General features: G+C 52.2%; 6 protein-coding genes across 6 annotated transcripts; all 6 read right to left on the bottom strand.

The window, feature by feature from the left end:
• Positions 1 to 584: 584 nt before the first annotated feature.
• On the bottom strand, positions 585 to 2,061 carry TGAM01_v207707 (hypothetical protein; the record flags this gene model as incomplete). Its single annotated transcript, XM_018805199.1, has 2 exons — positions 585 to 1,852; positions 1,929 to 2,061. The coding sequence occupies 2 exons, from the start codon at positions 2,059 to 2,061 to the stop codon at positions 585 to 587; spliced, it is 1,401 nt and encodes a 466-aa protein (XP_018661649.1).
• A 1,024-nt stretch (positions 2,062 to 3,085) lies between these two features.
• On the bottom strand, positions 3,086 to 6,010 carry TGAM01_v207706 (hypothetical protein; the record flags this gene model as incomplete). Its single annotated transcript, XM_018805198.1, has 2 exons — positions 3,086 to 5,824; positions 5,885 to 6,010. The coding sequence occupies 2 exons, from the start codon at positions 6,008 to 6,010 to the stop codon at positions 3,086 to 3,088; spliced, it is 2,865 nt and encodes a 954-aa protein (XP_018661648.1).
• Positions 6,011 to 7,137: 1,127 nt separating this feature from the next.
• Positions 7,138 to 8,895, bottom strand: TGAM01_v207705 (hypothetical protein; the record flags this gene model as incomplete). The annotated part of the gene is made up of 1 exon (XM_018805197.1): positions 7,138 to 8,895. The coding sequence occupies one exon, from the start codon at positions 8,893 to 8,895 to the stop codon at positions 7,138 to 7,140; it is 1,758 nt and encodes a 585-aa protein (XP_018661647.1).
• A 1,618-nt stretch (positions 8,896 to 10,513) lies between these two features.
• TGAM01_v207704 (hypothetical protein) lies at positions 10,514 to 11,185 on the bottom strand (the record flags this gene model as incomplete). Its single annotated transcript, XM_018805196.1, has 1 exon — positions 10,514 to 11,185. One exon carries the CDS (start codon positions 11,183 to 11,185, stop codon positions 10,514 to 10,516), a length of 672 nt encoding a protein of 223 aa, XP_018661646.1.
• Positions 11,186 to 12,693: 1,508 nt separating this feature from the next.
• Positions 12,694 to 12,939, bottom strand: TGAM01_v207703 (hypothetical protein; the record flags this gene model as incomplete). The annotated part of the gene is made up of 2 exons (XM_024550144.1): positions 12,694 to 12,793; positions 12,881 to 12,939. 2 exons carry the CDS (start codon positions 12,937 to 12,939, stop codon positions 12,694 to 12,696), a joined length of 159 nt encoding a protein of 52 aa, XP_024405109.1.
• A 1,233-nt stretch (positions 12,940 to 14,172) lies between these two features.
• On the bottom strand, positions 14,173 to 15,827 carry TGAM01_v207702 (hypothetical protein; the record flags this gene model as incomplete). Its single annotated transcript, XM_018805195.2, has 2 exons — positions 14,173 to 15,180; positions 15,246 to 15,827. The coding sequence occupies 2 exons, from the start codon at positions 15,825 to 15,827 to the stop codon at positions 14,173 to 14,175; spliced, it is 1,590 nt and encodes a 529-aa protein (XP_018661645.2).
• Positions 15,828 to 17,579: the final 1,752 nt, after the last annotated feature.

Below are 17,579 nucleotides of genomic sequence, written 5' to 3'. Positions count from 1 at the left end.
TTGAAATCTAGCTTAGCACTGTGCCTTTACTCTTTTACTAAGGCGGTATTTGGTATCTTTTTGAGTTTTGTTGTTTTCCGACGAGCGTAGGCCACGGGAATATATCAAGATTGAGACTGCCATCCCCACAGTTTACATGTGAGCCTTGGCTCAGAGTCTGTATCTACCTGTTGTGGCGAAGCTATATAGCACGAGTGCAAGGATATATCTGGGTGTGTGGATGGGCCAATGAACAGAGGAAAGGTTAGACTGGAGCGGCGGGGTTTCCTGCTTCTGCCTTGCTTCTGCCTTGCTTATGCCACTCGCCTTTGTTTGCCTCGTGTGACTAGATAGAACTGGACATCTTTGCTAACATATGTCGGAGAATCCAACAATTCAATTTGCAGGATGGTATACATGTAGTCAGAAGTGTGAATCCCACAAGGCTCCTCTCACGTTAATGTTGTTCGTATTGGATCCGAGTGTGAGATGAATATCGCAGTACAAGTCTTCGCAGCATCCAGACACGTTTAGTAATCATTTTATTTGCAAGGTTGAAATCGATGTGATTGCTCCTCTAGGCCTTGTAACTGCATCTACTGCCATCACCAATCAGGTTTCCAGCCTTTATACTCTCCCCTCCCAACCCTCTCACACATCTTCTTCAACGACTCCGCGAGATGCTCATAATCCGCCACATCCAAGTATATCTGCGCACTCGTCCTAAACCAAAGCCTATTCCCCATCCAAAACATAGGCACAATCGTCTTATACTCATCCGCAAGCGTCCTCATCAACCACGCCACAACAAGGCTCATATCCCCCGCCGGCACCACAATCTCCGTCTCTTTGGCTTCCAGCCCCTTTTCTCCTTTCCACACCGGCAACGCAATATTCGCCATGCCACAGTTCGTCAACGTACCCTTACTGTTCTCAAGAACCTCCGTGCCCAGTACCTCCGCCACGAGCTTACTGCCCTTCTTGTTCAGATCCCAAAGGTATTTCAAGATTCTCTCCTCCCCACCGAGGACTTGCTTGCGGTAGGCCACAGCGTCCTTGACACAATAATTTGGCGAGTAATCCTTCGTCCCTGCCCACTGAAAGTTATTGATGAAGAAGCTTTTCGAGCCATATATATCGGGCGGCGTGCTCCGCGTCCCAGTCTCGGGGATATATCCATGGCTCGTCGACAGCGTCGACGGCAGCAAATGCTGATTCCTTACCGGCACGTAAAACACAGCGCATCCACGCGGCACAAACAGCCATTTGTGGCAATTCGACACAAAAAAGTCGGGATCTACCTCTGAAAGGTTCAGCTTCACCATGCCAATGCCCTGAGCACCGTCCACCAAGCTCAGCACGCCGAGCTCGCGGCAGGCCTTGGTCATGGCCTCCCATGGGAAAACGAGACCTGGATTCGAGGAGACAGTGTCAAAGATGCAAATCTTGGCGCGGTTGCCCTCTGCCTCGACCTGCTTGACAGCCTCGCGGAATCGCTGCAGGATGTCCTCATCCTCAATGGGATACGAAATCTTGATCTCGCGGCTGATAAACTTGCCCTCGCCATGGAAATCGTACAGGAAGTCAATTGTCTTCCCACACGCATCATAGACGGTCGTAAAGTAAAGGGCTACATCCTTGCCGTCCTTGTTCCACTTTACATTCTTGAAGACAGTGTTGACACCCTCTGTCGCGTTGTTTACGAATGTGATCGTCTCGACCGGTGCATTGACAATAGTCGCGACGGCTTCACGGGATTCATCATTGCGCTTGCCATGTTCGTAGCGAAGGAAAAAATCGGGTCGCGCCTCGACTTGGTCCTGGTAGTGACGCAGCTTGTCCTGAATCACTCGGGGGATGGCGCCCCAGGAGCCTGATCAACGCATATACATGTGTGAAATGGTCAATTCTGGGGTAACAGTTGAAATTCTCTGTATGAGACAACTCACCATGATTAATGTTCCTCCACCCAGGCGCAAATAGAAAATCTTTCTTCAGTTGTCCCCCAAACACCTTGAATCCGTCCTCTCCAATTTTCCCTTCTCCCAAGCCATGTTGCTGCTGGACCGTCACGGAACCCATAGTTGCGTTACTTTGACCAATAACAAGAGTTCAGCTATATTAAAACCTTTCGAACCAGCAAGTGCTTTCTCTTCGACTTATCCTAGACTATATATCTATCTCCGTTCTCTTCTTAGTCTATTCGCTACTCAGCTGTCTCTTCCGGAAACCGGTCCGCGGAAACCTCTCTGGTTGAGTCACTTGCTTCAACCACAAGTAACCGCTAGATTAGAATCCTAAACTTCTTAATGCATGCTTGCAACCGATGACTCTAGGTCCTATTACTGTCGACGTCCTGCCCCGCTGCTTGAGCAGCGCTTAGATAGGCTAAGGATTGCATCCACCGAGCTGAAAACTCCAACTAAGCTCCGTAACATAGTTCTGCGGCGGTATAATTCCGCCGTTCACGCATCAGTGGCTTTTTTTCTCAATACTATATGAATACGAATTCGCTATTGTATGCTTATAAGGTGAGTCTAATCCAAGTTTGTTATCAATACCCGTAAAACTCCTAGGCAACTGGGGTATTGAGCTGGGCTAAAACATCAACGACGCCCTTTGGTGAGGGGAATGAACAATTCGCGATAGTAGGGCCGGTAGCGGCCTGATTACAAACGTGAATCAGATCGATTGTGCAAAATCATGTCATTGTAGCCGATATAGAATTGTCCACCCTATGTATACTCTCAAGAGAAAGAGGAAAAAACGCATGGATCACGCGGAGCGTTGTCTAAACCCCTAAACGCTTCGTGACTCAAATGTGTGCCTGAAAGAAAAAAATAGTAAGAAAGAAAAAGGCACAATCCCGATATTCCCAGCGCTGTCGTATTAAATCATCATGACCACCAACACCTGTGTAAATGCTCATCATATATGCCGACTCTCTATAATACCTTTCCCTTGTCCAAGGCATCTATCAAGGCATAATTCTCCACTAAAGGAATAAGTGATGTTGGATGAAAAAGAAAAGCATGGAAAAAAAAGGAAGAAGAAAAGGCTAGCTCTTAAAGAAGACATATATCCACATGGTCTCTTTATCATTTCTCTATTTCCTGCAATCCCAGTGGGACGCCCAGTCCGCCAATTCTGAAAGTCCGCTGCCAGAAACGGCATGGGCAACCTGCGTCACCATAGGGCTGTTTGTCTTGAGGCCTGCCAGTGCTAGTGCCGCGTTTGCTTCTGCTTGCGCCTTTGTTTCGATCTGCGCCGTTTGAAACCTCTTGGACGCGCGACGCTTGCTGCGTTTACCTTCAATATTCATCTCCAGAGCTTTCCACTGAGGTGGGTTTTCCAGCAATGTGACTAGTGGGTCTTGAATGTAGAATGCCTCCGGCATTGCAAATGCCGTCGCCGTTCGTAGGTTTACCGAAATCGAGGTGAGAGCGTCCTCTACAGGTCCTTCAGATCCAGCTAGCGACGGCGTAAATGAAACTGCAGGCTCAGGCTTCGGACGTAGGGGGGGCAGCGTCTTCTTGTCCTCTTCCTCAGGGCCTTTATACAGGCTATCCAATGCAGCGCGCTTCTTCCCAACCGCAGGGAACACAAACTCTTCCCCATCAATCATTTTCCTCTTCCTAATACGGGGATTCGATTTGACAGAGTGTAGAATGGAGCTGAACTCTTCCACCGTGTTGACAGAAGAGGGTTGGTCAGGTGTCTCGGGCACCTCTTGTTTGGCCTCTTCTACGGGCTTCTTTGTCCGGCCATGATTTGGATTTAATGTCGATGGTGTCCTCTTTGGCCTGTCCATGGCTCCAGGTGCCGACCTACGCGATCGCCTGGGCTTTGCTTTTGGCGTGCTAACAGGTGGAGCGTCTATGACGGCAGCTTCAGTTATGATTTCGACGTGAGCAGGGAGCTCAGGGGTGGCGGTAATGGCTGCCGTGGTGCGATGTAATGGCGGCAGAGATAGTGATAGATGAAGCGGTAAAGAAGAAGACGATGGTGGCGGCGGTGGACTGCCCGTGATTCTTCGCAGCTCTTTCAGGATTTTCAACGTGCAGTAGGCGCCATTCACTTTGGTGTCCCGCAAGGCGACAGGATTCTGAGCAGGCGGCTTCTTCTTCTCCTCTTTGTTCTCGTCGCCGGCCCCCCCTACTTCACGCTTCTTCCTGACCTTTGGCGGCTCCGGGTCTTGCCAAAGTTTTGGTATGCGAACTTGAAGATCAGCCACCCAAGCATCACAGTCCCATTGGATCCAGTAGTCGATGATGTCGCCCCAGGAGCTCTCTGATGGTTTGGTGAAATTGACAAATACCACTTTGCCACCCTTACTGTGCACTGTCTTTGCAAACTCTCTGACCATGACTTTGAGGCCGTGGACCCGTAGGCTCGTCCCAAGGATCAGGAGCATGTCCGGATATAGAGCAAGATCATGCGTCACGATGGGGCTGATAAGGTGGGCATTTGGGTGTTCCTCACCGTAGAGTACAATGTCAGGGCGTAGCTTGCCCACGCCCAACGCACGCTTGCCCCTTTCCTGGCGAGCCTCAGTGGCACCAACACAGTGAGGGCATTCAGGCTGTTGGCCAGAAAGTGTCTCCACTTCGCGGTCATCGTCGTCCCAAGAGCAAACTCGTCCGCAAAGGAAGCACCGTAGAAGGTGTAGAGAGCCATGCAGGAAGACGCACTCCACACCAGACTGCAGCGCTGGCGCCTCCTTTCTTGGGATTGGCTTCGGTAGATCTGGCGGTGTGGTAGTTTCATCTTCCGTCTTACCACTGGGCTGGGATGATGTGGTGCTGGTCTGTGATTGCTGGTCTGGTGCATTTGTTGGCGTCTCGCTTGGTGATTGGCTGCTAGAGGGAGCAGCATCGCCGCTGTTCTCACCGCTGGATACTTCTTCGACCATCTTATTGAGCTGTGCCGTGTTTGCGGTTGATTTGCGTGAGAAGCGGCCTCTACTGCCCGGGCCGGCTTGAAGAGATGTTGACAGGCCGACTTTTTCCTCGATTTGATCTATGTTTTGTGTGTAACATCGCACGAGCTTGCCACGATCCCTGAGATGACTGATAAACTTATGTGAGCCTGTAGGCTCGGCGTCCCGGACTTTTTGCCTCAACGATGTTGCGAACTGGTAAAACACCGATGTTCTCGTAGGGTCTGCCCATATCGAGGCGTCAAAGAGATCCTTGCCCTTCATGTTGGGCAAAGACGTCCTTGCCATGTTGGACGCTTGGGAAGCGGACGGCAACTCCTGAGATTCGTCCATTTCAGAGGGTGTGGTGCTACTGCGGCGACTCATGTTTTCATCTGAAGGAGAGGAGGGATGGAAGGGGTCGAAGAGAACTGGCGGAGGCGAAGAGAGAGGGGACGAAACAAGCTTATGAGAGGCGCCGGCGATATGGTTGCCATGCTGGGCTCGCAGTGAGGATGGAGTAAGTATAAAAGCTTCTCTCGGAGGAGAGGACGGAGGAGATGTCGTCAGTTGTGGCGGAGGAAGAAGCGCAGACTTAAGATGTGAAGTGGTTGAATGGGTTTCGTTTAACGCGTCGGGAGCTGAGGCGGGCTCGGTTCGTTGTGTATCGGTATCCTTGCCGGATGCCAGAGCTTCGGATTCTGCGCGCGCCTTGATATCTTCTCTTAGCTGTTGAGCAACTTCATCCAAGTCTGGAGAAGGCTCCCGCGATATGCTCCTCGCACGTTTCGCCGAATCGTCTTCCTCCACGCCGGCGCCGGCGCCAGTACCATCCGCCCGGGAGCGCTCGGCCGATCGTGTTTGTTGGTTCGCAGCATCGAATTGAGCTTGAATAAGGGAATAAAGTCCATTTTCGGAGCGGAAGTCCTGGATCAGCAGTCAGTATTCGCCAGACATGAAGCACATCTGCCAAGTCGATTGACGAACCGGAATGCCAGAATTGGTACTGATTCCAGCGCCAGTCACAACAACCACCTTTCGCGCCTTGAGCAGCGCGTTGGCGACATCTTGAAGAAGATCGTGAGACTCCGGCTCGACGTGCTGCGTAGGCATCTTGAGATATTGAGCGAGGCCAGCTGCCAGCGAGGGATATGCCAAAGAAGAAGATGGAGATGCGACTCTTGGCGGCTCGGAAAGACGAGACAATGGTAAATAAACAGTAGAAATGGGAAAAGAAGGTTTAAGCGTATCGCACGCCCGTTGGTCCAAGGCGTTCGAGCAATCAAGCTCGGCGCCGCGTTCTGGTGGCTGAAAGTAATTTGCTTTGTCGAAAAAAAACTTAGGGTTCTATCAAGTTGATCCAGCAAACAGCCTGAATCGGCATCGTGACAAATGGAAGATGCAAAAGTGCGGAGAGGAAAACGGTAGTGCAATATCCCTGCCGCTGGGCCGAACCGGACCGTAAGCGTGAAGCCGTTGAGGAATGGCTCCAGCTTCTCTTTTCGGGAGGCTGCCCAGTAATCTGATATGGATATAAAGTCGTATTGACCGAGGAGGATTCGTACGGCGCGCGCGATAGCTTTACGTGGGTTGAATGTGCCGCTGGGGCGAAAACAGCTTAGGAGAGACGGGCGACGGTGCGAAATGCGACCAATCTGTGGCCGTTGAAGAAACCGGGGGAACAGAGAAAAGGAGTCCGAAACAGCACAGTTCACTGGCAAGAAGAAAACAAAAGCGCTGCCGGTCCATGCAAGAAGAAACGCGCGAATCTGAGGTCAAGCTGAGCTGAGCCCCCGGTCGATGTCGGTGAGAAGCATCTGACGCGCGAGCCATTCATGGTGTCGCGGGTTTGGCCCACTGCGCTGTTGTCCGTCGCCAATGGCGGCTTAGCGGCGCGGCCTTGGTGGCCTGCCACAAGCCCGTCAGCGGCTCTGGAGGGACCCTGAGGTCCCTGGAGCGCGTGGCTAGCGGACTCGGCCAGCGACCCTCAGCGGGTCAGTTGGTCTAGATTTAGCAACCTATTTAGCGCTGGCCGCTGCGCATCATTGCCGGCGATGGAGCAGCTCGGCCGGTACCTGGCGCCCTGGAGCTCTTGCGGCTAGCACAGGCACGCATCCAACTTGGAGTACACACCCAAGACACCATCTTCACTCTTTATCTTGACATCGGATTATACTAGTATATGGCGCTTTTTCTTATTATGTCGGCCAGGCACAATACTACACAAACTATCACTTCTACTATACATCGAGCAGAACCTCCAGCAGCTTGTCAAACTCCTTCGGCACCCCAAGCCCGGTAATGGCGTCCCAGCCCACGGCCGCCGGCCACCCTCCAGGCCTCGTTCCGTTGACGATGCAAGAGGCGCTCTGCCCCGACGTGATATCCTGCAGAACAGACTGGACCTTGTCCGAGTAAAGAACATTGTTGAGGTACCCCAGAGACTTCTTGCCGGCACGCAGCCTGGCGTCGTCGATCAAGGCAATGAGGGACGCGAATAAAGGAGTGCTGGCGCTGGTGCCTTGCAGATAATGCGTCTGCCCACCAACGATGGCCATGAAATCGGTGCCAACTGCGGCGACATCGGGGATGGCACGCATCGACGGGTTGTAAAGTCCATCCAGGTGCCCACCTAGAGCCTTGATGTAGCCCGTCACCGCAGCCTCTTGCCACGCTGGCCGAGAGAAATACTGGGAGAATCCACCAGTGCTGAAGCTGGCGCCACTGGGCGGCTCAGCTGTGTTTACCACGGCGCCGACCGAAGTCACCCAGGGACAGGTGGGAGGAAACGTCGCCATGGTGACTGGGCGGTGCGTACCATCGTTGGTGACACAGTTGGAGTTGCGACCTCCTCGAGCGCCGCCGTCGCCGGATGCGAAGATGATGGAGGTTCCACGGGCCGTGAGCAGGCCAAACAAGTTGCAAACGCGCTCTGCATAGTCGCGAGGGACCGTCAACTCGTCGTCCGAGTATGAGAGTGAAAGTACGTGAGGAACCTGGCCATCGGGCTTGTCAAGGAGGTAATCGAAGAACTCCAAATAGGGCTCGTTATCGTCATCCTCGCCTACGATTGCCGTCCCGTTATCATTCAGCTTGACTCCTCGTCCTCCGGTAATGTAGTATGTTACGTTTGTAGGGAAGCCAATCGACACAGCATAATCGACATCCAGGGCAGCTTCTCCACCGGCTTCGGACAGGTTTTGCGAATTCACACCTCCATTGATCAGCTCAACGTTGATGGAGCGGCCAGCTTTGGCGACTTCCGGCGCAGATGTGCTGAGAAACTGCTGCAGATCCTGCAAATTGGCATTCTCCTCGAGGAAACCAGCCACCCCAAAAATGACCGGCGAGACATTGTTCTCTGGCGAATATGTGATGTTGTAAAGCTGCGTAAGGCATGCCGGATCGACACCACCGGCGCAAAACGCCTCGTCTTGTGCATGTTGTACGGCTTTGGACGCTGATACCGCTGGTGCAGATACGACCTGTGCCGTGTGGCGAGCCGACATGAAATTGGCCAAGGGATGTATAAAGCTGATGGCGTCGGCAATGGAGTCTGGAACCGTATATTTAGTGGTACGAAGCACAGGCTTTTTGCCCTCAAACGAGTAACGGCTCAGCTTCATATTCAGCAAGGGCTCGGCTTTGGCGACTGTCGTTCTGACGTGAATGAAATCGTTCTTGACAGTGCCAGAGAGGCCGTTCTGAGAGAGCCAGTGCAGCACGTCGTCGATGTCCTTTTGCGCCGGAGCTTGCAATTCGCGGATTTCATCGAACGACAGGCGGTTGCCGCTAGCTGTCATCTTAGACTCCAAATTGGCAATATTGGGCTGCCGCAGCGCGATTGACATTCGAATGTGGCGCGAAGGGTTCACGACCTCGTTCAACTTTGCCCATCCTGTCGGGACAGCCAGGACTTGCTCGAGCTGCTTCGCGCAGGCGCCGAGGCTCGCAAAGAGCGAGAGCTGTGCTCCCCATAGCAGTGCCGACGACTTCATGATGTGCTGAATACTGTGCTGGATGAAGGGGTCAAGAGGGAGTGTTCTCTCGAGAGGCCAAAGGCGGCGCTGCTTGGACTTTATGGAGCCGACATGATGCCCCTTCTCCTCGCCTTTCCTAGGGATGCGGGACGACAGCTTGAATTGCGTCCCCGTCGGTCACGGCGCGTATGCCGTCGTGTGAGACAACCACAAGGGCAGGTCGGGATCAGAACCATGCTCGCCAAGAGGATAGCTTCGCGATAATGCAGTTAGCATTGCCGAGTTGCGCCATCATAGTCCAGCCCGCTCCCGCCCTCGCAAACAATCCGAGGGATCTTTTGACATTGCATGTAGCCGTAAAGAGTATTACGAGATGCAGATAGATACGAGCGGCGTGCACAAAGTGCGGTTCAGTAGTACCAGGTGCGCCATCTTGGCGGGATAGTGCTATCGGCCGGTAGCAAACACGCGATGTAACCCCGGGCGTTCGAGCTACTAAACTATGATAATATGCTTCTTTTCAAAAGTACTAAAATGGAACGCTATATGTCGAAAGTTCCTTGTCCATTGGGAAGTAGGAGAGGAGACTTGATTCCGAGCTGCCAACCTGGGCTACGTACGCCGATGCCGCAATGATTCAAGCAAACCAAAGCTAGCTAACTGGCTAGACTAAAAATCATAATGCACGGACGTGCAATCCTGTCCCTCAGAGGAGTGAGGGAGGGAGATCGGCAGGTCCCGATATTTAAAAAGTTAGCCATCTGCCGTTGGAATACCCGTATTCGGCGTTGATGATCCATGAGCCGAGATGAAACTGAAAATGGGGATGTGCGCGGAGAGAAGAAAAGGAGAGAACAAAAGAAAAGGAATGACAGCGAGAGAAGATTGTGAATAGATTATTAAGATGAAGCTCCAATTCTGATATGCGCAACTCTTTGGGTATTGGTGTCGTTATATTGAAGCAATTATTGCAACTTCATTCCAGGAGATGGCATCGTATGTAGCTCTCTTCATACCAAACCACCACCCAACTTGGCAAGCAATAAACGCCGCCACCGTTGGCTATGGATGCTACAAATAAGGCAACAGCAGGCTGCCAAAGCGTACACGAAAACAATCTTATCCTTGAGTTCAGACGTCACTCCTGTCATGAAAGTTCTTCCCACTTATTGTCAAGGTTTAATTGCGGCATGAAGTGACGATCGGCGCAGTGAACAGGGGGGAAATCCTCAATTGAACGATTATTTCAGAGAGGAAAAAAAAAGGATTAGTCGTAGCGCCGCCAACTGGCTTCTGCTCAAGATTTCAAGTCGATTAAGAAATTGTGCGTAAGCTAAATCCATTTCCATAGTATCCATCCATAGTATCCAAAACGCCCTTGCGTTTGCCTTCGCCTTCCAGTAGTACACAGGTAGTATCTGAGTATTTGATGCTGCCGATAGCCAAGTTTGCCTCCTTTTTGTGAGCTCAAGGAACGAGGCAGAAAAGCGTCAAGCTACATAATGACCCCCAGCCCGCAGTCCGCATTATTATCCTGTTTCTCATTAAGCACAATGTTATATAACCCAAGTGTTGTGCTTCCGTAAATGTAGTGCATTATCCAACTTTTCGTTGACTGATTAAATGTCCGTCCTCCTCACCGGCGCATAGGCGGCAAGGACTCATCTCGCGGAGGCTTGATATAATCCGCAATGCGCTGCCCAAACGTCCTCATCGAAGGCTGTGACTTGAGCTTCTTCAAACCGGCTGCTGAAGCCGATGAGGGCACAGACGGTGAGCAGCGGCCATCGGTCCGGCCGCCGGTAGACGGCGAGTAATAGCCGCTGTCGCGATACTGGCTTCGCGCATGCACGGCATTGGCGGCCCGGCGAAGGCGCTCTTCGTTCTGGGCCGTCGTCATGAAGTCGGCAAAGTCCGTGGTGCTGGACTGAGGCTCGGAGCCCGTATGGATGTATAAGTGGCCCGCCGCTAGCTCACTTAGAGGAGAGCTAGCGTAGACGTCGATTACGGAGTCTTTGCTTGGCCGTCTCTCGACTTTGTGTCTGAGCTGCTGTTCACGCGGCGACATTGCGGTTCTCGAGAAGCCAGAGGCTGCATTCCGGGGGACGTAGGGACCCTTTTTTGTGAGGTTGTTTTGGGGCTCTTGGATGACGTTGTCCTCGCCGTGGTAGTTTGAGCTGGATGCGGACCAGAAACGGTCCCGGAAGGAAGGCTGAGGGCGTAGTTGTGGTGCAGGCGAAGCTGTAGCCGGTCGTACCGCCGAGAGATTTCCAGTGTACTGCCGCAGAGGAGGTCGAGGCTGATCCATGATGGCAGAATTTCCGCTGTTAAAAACACTTGATGATATAATATGCCGCTGAGTTGAGGCTTGATGTCGGATGAGACGGAGCACAATCAGTTGCTGATATGTTGTAAGAGTACGCTGCAGCGCTAGAATCAACGAGTATCAGAGAGGGTGTTGGTGTTGGAGAAAACAATACTGTTCTTGTAATTGAAGATGGTGATGATGATGATGAACAGTAACAATGAGTAAGGAATGAGAAGAAGAAGAAGAGTAATAACTATAAATAGAAGAGAAAGAAGAGAAGAAGGCAAAGAGGCGAAGTCGTTGCGCAAGCGGGCGTCTTTCAATGCGTGACGCTGGACAATGCCCGGCCAATGAGAAGATATTCGCCGTCCTACTTTGCCCAGGCTACGTAAGATGAGCAAAAACAAGCCGTGGGAAGAGCGGGCGATCACAGCCTTCTTGTATATTAGAATAACTTCGGTGGTGGGTTCTCCATTGCCCCCTTGTCGGTCGATCGTCAGAAGCTACCGCTAGCTAGCGAAAACCGTTGAGGCGGCTGTTCATGATGATAGGCGGCCGAGAGGAGTGAGAGAGCGGTGTCTAAAAGGCAATAATCGGAGACTAGAACAGGTCCAGCCACGCCTAGACCTACAACCATGCGCCTAATCGATGCATCCCAAGACACCTGTCTCTGATAATGGGCAGAGCTTTGTGCAAGATAGAGGTTCGAGGCTTGTATCGCATGCGTGTCTCGGACCAGTGTGTGTCTAACGTGCTGTCCACCATCCACTTTCGAGTTCTGACATGTTAGACTGAGTCAAGCCATGTCCGCAACGGCCATCCTGCCGGCGGCCGAAACTGACTGGGCATCAACAAGCAGTAGCAGATAGTAATGGGCTGTCTCGGAACGGATCACGGGCGCTGGTTTGATGAGTGGCTGCAAATCAGGATTGGCGGGTCATCCCATTCGAAGAGCCGCTAATAAGTCAATGTCTTATTGGGGCTGGCACATGCGCGTCATCCTCCAGCGTTCATAGGCCTTCTGCCTGCCCATGCGGCGAAGTCGAGAAAAGTGATAGATGACAAAGTGAGATGTTAGTTGTCCATCCGCAGAGGCCGACTTTGACGGCTAGACCGACTCAATAGTTGCTCGCAACGCATGAAGCTGAAGAACTTACAGAATGATGCTTTCAGCAATCCAGTGGCCTGGAGAGTTGGGCTATATTTCAGTAGTCTGCAAGAAGCTGACGCCTAGTGCGGCCCTAGGTCCCAGAAGCGCCGTAAGAGGTGAAACTATGGCTCACGATCGCCAAATGCTCATTTTGCTGGCGCCCGGCTAGTCCCTTCTCTATTTCAGCTGGAGCAGCTACTGCCGGCTTAAGACCAGAGTTGTTTTAGCAAGCGGGGAGAAGCAGCCTATATTCTGTTTTGGTGCCCTCAGGGTATTTGTCTGGACCGGAGCATTGAATGAATGCCAGCAGACACACGAGAGCGTGTATGCCCAAAACAGGTAGGCAAGCAGGCTATAATTATCTGCTGAAACCGAGAAAGGTCTTGTCTTGCCAAAGCCTGGCTGCGGGATCTTGATCTGGCGGCCTGATCTCGACAGCTCCTGTGCCCAATTCAAAGCTACTCTCCATTAACATCAAGACACAAATGTTAGAGCAAGACTGGGCGAACAAATTGGAGAATAGCTATTTTCACACGCCTACGTACCTCAAGAAGGGTACTGTGAACGTAACGAGGCGCGAATTACATATCAATCGAAACCTCATTCGTCAAGTGAGCATAGGTTGAATTACTAGTGGTCGCATTCGAGTATTTCACTGCATATACTTTGTGCGGATGAAAAGGTAGAATATAGAAATGCAACAAAGTGACGTCGAAAAGCTGATTTACCAGAGGCTTATCAAGCGCGTGAGCTACTTGCCCATACCGGTAGCCACGGCTCCCGAATATCAGGCATCAGCCGAAAAAGAGCTCTAATCAGAATATACACAGATCAATATTCATTATTATGTCTATTGTATCAACCCAACAACTTCTCTTACGTATTCTTCTGCCTTGATATAAGCCAATTGGAAGCTATCCACGGGCAGAAGAAGAGCAAGTTCCTTTTAAAAAGCTACTATTGGGCATTTCTAGAAGTTTCACACAGCACAAATCTCAACTGTTTCACTGACCACAACCTGAAAAACTCTGAGCCACGCGAAGCAGCTCCGCTCAAAACGATTAACCATGGCCTTCATGACTGTGAAAAGTCTTCCAGCAGCACCAAATCCATCCCTCTTAAATTGAAACACCCTATCAATCTGGACGAGGTGTCAGAAAATGATCCTCATCGACTGCCCAATAGAAGTTTTCCACAACACTCCGACACATTGCATCGAAACATGTTCCCAGCCCCACAGAAAATGCATGTAATTCATGCTTACAAACGCCTGCTCGTATCCGAAGAAGAGCTCTTCAGCGGGCCAAATATCACAATGATCTTATACACGACAAAGAGCTCCAATCTCAGGGCATCGCCGAGAGAGTTCTCGCCACAAGATATATCGCTCAGAAATGCATCCAGGTACGAATAACCGGACGCTAATGCGGTGGCCCTATCGGAGCCGCCGGATTCACTGAGCGCTGCCAAACTCTCACGCTTGCCTCGTATTGATCACAAGGTTCAGGGAATGGTCCCGCAGCATCGACCGTCAATGGTGCAGCAGAGATGCTGAATCGTGGCAATTTGAAGATTGACAAAGTCAGTACAAACACAAGACCAATCATGGGGACTCTCTCCGTGTCATAGTTGGCCACACAGCTACTGACGTAGTGTGTACGTGGCCACTGTCCCATGTGTCAGTCGACTAGAATCTGGCATAGGCTTTGCTTGGTATAAGGCGCCATGCCAGACGACTGAACTCGGGCGCCGTTACCAGTAATTCCTTCAGGTGCCTGATATAGCACAGTATAGGGTTAAAATGCATCTAGAGAATCACCAGCTTGATTCAACTGCCTCAGCCGCGGACTCCCATCATGCCAGCCACCTCATTCCTCAAGCGAGGAATTTGGATTTCCTCATCATCAGAAGAGTCAGCCGCCTCAGCACTGGCTCGGTCAAGCATCCTCTCAATATCTTCATCTCGCAGCACCCTCCTAGCAGTAGCATGGCCGGCGCCAAGCCCAGTGGGGAGCGAAAGAGCTCCCCTCAAATGGCTGTTGGTTCCCTTGACACGCCTCTTTGGCGTAGCACCATTGGGATTGTAGTATGCGTGCTGCGGCGAGTCCACGTCCATGGGAGATCCAGGAGGATGGACTAGCCCTGGAGACCTATCAAATCCGGCTCTTCGATTCAGATTCGAGGGTCTATGCGCAGGAAGGCCCTTCCTGGGTGCACTGGGCAGCGCATGTCTTGCAGCGCTACTCCTGAAGGCACCCACTTGGGGATTTGGAGAGGCCGAGGGAGAAAATGTATGCTTCAGATTGGCAGAGTTATTAGGACTGCTCATAAAAAGCAATGCCTCCATGGCATCTTGCTCCCGAACATTCTGATGAGACGGGAAAAGGATCGGATCGGTCATACGCGCGGGCTGAGACAGGGACTGGTGCGAATCAACCACCATTGGCTGAGCGGGAGTGTGAGGAGATGCCGAATGAGAGTGAGAGAGCATGGTGGGAGTATATCGAGGGCTTGAGTTGCGGCGCGGGTTGGAGCGTGCAGCATTGAGAGAAGGCTGGATAGTCGCCGGAGGAGCGAGAGATGGCTTGTTGGACATCAAGTTGGGGGAGTCAGACTTGCGGCGGATGGCGGATTGCTGGGCGCGGTGCACTTGAGCAGACGCCGCAGTAACATCCAGGCGAGGGCTCGTAGAGGAGCTGTGTCGTCGGATGGTGGAGGAGCCAGAAGTAGGGGAGGCGGCTTGCGAGGCGGCCATTGACTCAACCTCTTCGATGGAATGGCCTTGCCAGCCAAAATTGACCTTGACCATGGCGTAAGAAAGACGGGTCTTGAGCTCGGCAGACAGCTAGAAATGCAGTCAGTTTACTGCCCATATGCTCCAATGCATTATGAACTTTGTCCTCTACGTACCTCTCCTATTGTGCTGCCGGTCGATGCGACGCTGACGGCACTCATATTCCTGGCATGGCCTTGGCCACGACCTTTGATAGGGCTCATGTTTGCCATGCCAGCCTTGACTTCGCCATCAGCCATGCGTTTTCTAGACACACCAGCGGCCGTGCCGATCGATATTCTGTCTCGGGCGGCTGCAAGGGTGGAGAGCTGCAGCAGGTGGTCGGTCTTGTCGGCAGCCGGAGCCGAGTGCTGTCCAAGATATCCTGCAATGCCATTGTCCGTCACGCTGCTGATGTCGCTCGCGGGAGGCGTCACGGCATGGGCCGACGAGCTGGTGACGTGAGACTCCTGAGAGTTGGTGACGGTCAGAGGAATGCTGAGAGCGGAGCCGGGGCCGCGGGCGTCAAGGGCGTCTGATTGTTGCGATTGTTTCGGGGACCGCGAGGCGCGGGGTGACTCCTCCACGACCTCGGTCTGGGACGACGAAGATGCCGCATCGCCCGCCAGCTCCGTCGTGGCGGACATGGAGGAGGCGGCAATGGGCGACTGGCGGCCCAGCGGCGAGCGAGAGTTGGCGCCGTCCATGGTCGGAGGCATGTCGCGGATGTGCTGAGCGAGCGCGACAACCCACGGCGTGCGTTGCGTTGCGAGCGAGGTCTGGGTTGGCGTTGAATCGGGGACTGGTCTGGTCTAGGCGACCGGCGGCAGCGGCAAAAGGGCGCGTCGGCGCGTCTCGATGCGGGCGTGGACTGTAGCAAACAATGGAACCGCAAAGCAGCGGCTTCTGTATCCAAGTCGTCAATTTGATGTCGTGTGGTGAAGCAAGAAAGCAGGTGCCTGGGCTATGGCTACCGGGACAGAAGAAGTTCTGGTTTGTGTGTGTGGGTTACGCGCGGTCCAGTCGCGACGGATGCGGGAGGGACGGGCAAGGACGGGATCCCCCCAAAAAGTCCCCAAAGAGGCCCCGATCAGTGCCAAAGAGCGCTAAACTCCAGCGCTTTCACTGTTCCCATGGGCGCTCCAGAGATTTAGTTCCAATGGACCGATGTTGACCTTTTTTCTGTTTCTTTTAACGGCAACAGTTTTACCATTGAGCACTGCACTCTTTGAATTTCGCGCATAAGAGACTAAAACTCAACCACCAAATCCCTATGTTATTTGAAGTCTACTGTTTGAGCCTGTTCAGTCCCAGCGGACCTACCTCACTGAGGCTAGGCGCGAAGCCATCACCACAGTTGCCAGAGTGCCAGAGCATCACGCGCACTACAGCAGCGCTAAGTAGGTGGATTCTTAGTGGATCCAACGCCTTGTATAGACTCGAAGATTTGACGCCTGAAAGAAAAAAAAAACGTTTGGCAAAAAGCTGTTCAACCTTGATGGACCGTTATGCCATGCAAGAGGAGGAGAAATGAGAAAGAAAAGCCGACTTGGTCTATGCTACCCCTCTGGTTTCGGTGGTTTTCCCTTTCGTTTCTTTTTTCCTTTACAGAATCTTCAGCGCTCGCTAAGATGCAGCGCCATCTGCAGCTGCCGCTCACATCATCATAGTACATGGATGTTAGTGGCAGCAGAAAAAGAAAAGAGGCAAACAAGCACCATTTCTCTCTCCTCTCTCGCCTCTTCTCACCTTTGCCCACTAAGATGCAACCCTCTAATACAGTGGGCTGCGCATTTTTTTTCTTCTCGCAGAGCTCAGAAAAGCCTCAAACGGCATGCATTGCCAGGGTTCGCCCGTTAGCCACCACCATTTGGCCGTTGCGTGGTGGGACGAACGAGGTCTTTTTGCCTATCCTCGCGCGCTCCCCGCCCCAAAAAATAAACCCCGCGGGCAAAAAGTGAGATTGGAGGGTCTTTTCTTGCTGCCCCTTGGGAATGGATGCCTATCCAGAATTCAGCTGCCAGGCAAAAGTGGCTCCAGTCGATGGAAACCAACTCTTTTCTCTCTTCCTGGCAACTGTTTCTCTTCTTTTAAACTTTTCTCCCGGCGTTAGCGAATCTAGAGGCAAAAGCGCTCCGCAATGGCGTGTACCAGCCGGAAGCCTCTTTTTTTTCTAAACAAAAGTCCATGAACTTGAGAAATTCTTCAATGACACGAAATCACGTGAATGACGCGACACGTCTTAGCCTCTTAGTCAGCAGCCTTAGAGCGTCAAATGACTCGGCCCGTGGCTCTCGTAGTGGGCGCTGGGTAAGGGTTCTCGATGCTGCAATCGAAGCACGTGCGGGATCTGGCAGGCCATCATGAGATGGCTCAAATAGGGATATGTACCTATGCGAGTGCAAGCCTCAGCTCAGGTGTCTTCCTTCAAGATGTAGATGTCATGATGATTGCTCTATACTCTCTATTCA

This window comes from Trichoderma gamsii, assembly GCF_001481775.2.
Source record: "Trichoderma gamsii strain T6085 chromosome Unknown Scaffold_29.2, whole genome shotgun sequence".
NCBI classification, from domain to species: Eukaryota; Fungi; Ascomycota; class Sordariomycetes; order Hypocreales; family Hypocreaceae; genus Trichoderma; species Trichoderma gamsii.
The sequence above is the reverse complement of the archived record's forward strand: the minus strand, read 5'-3'. Positions and strand labels throughout refer to the sequence as shown.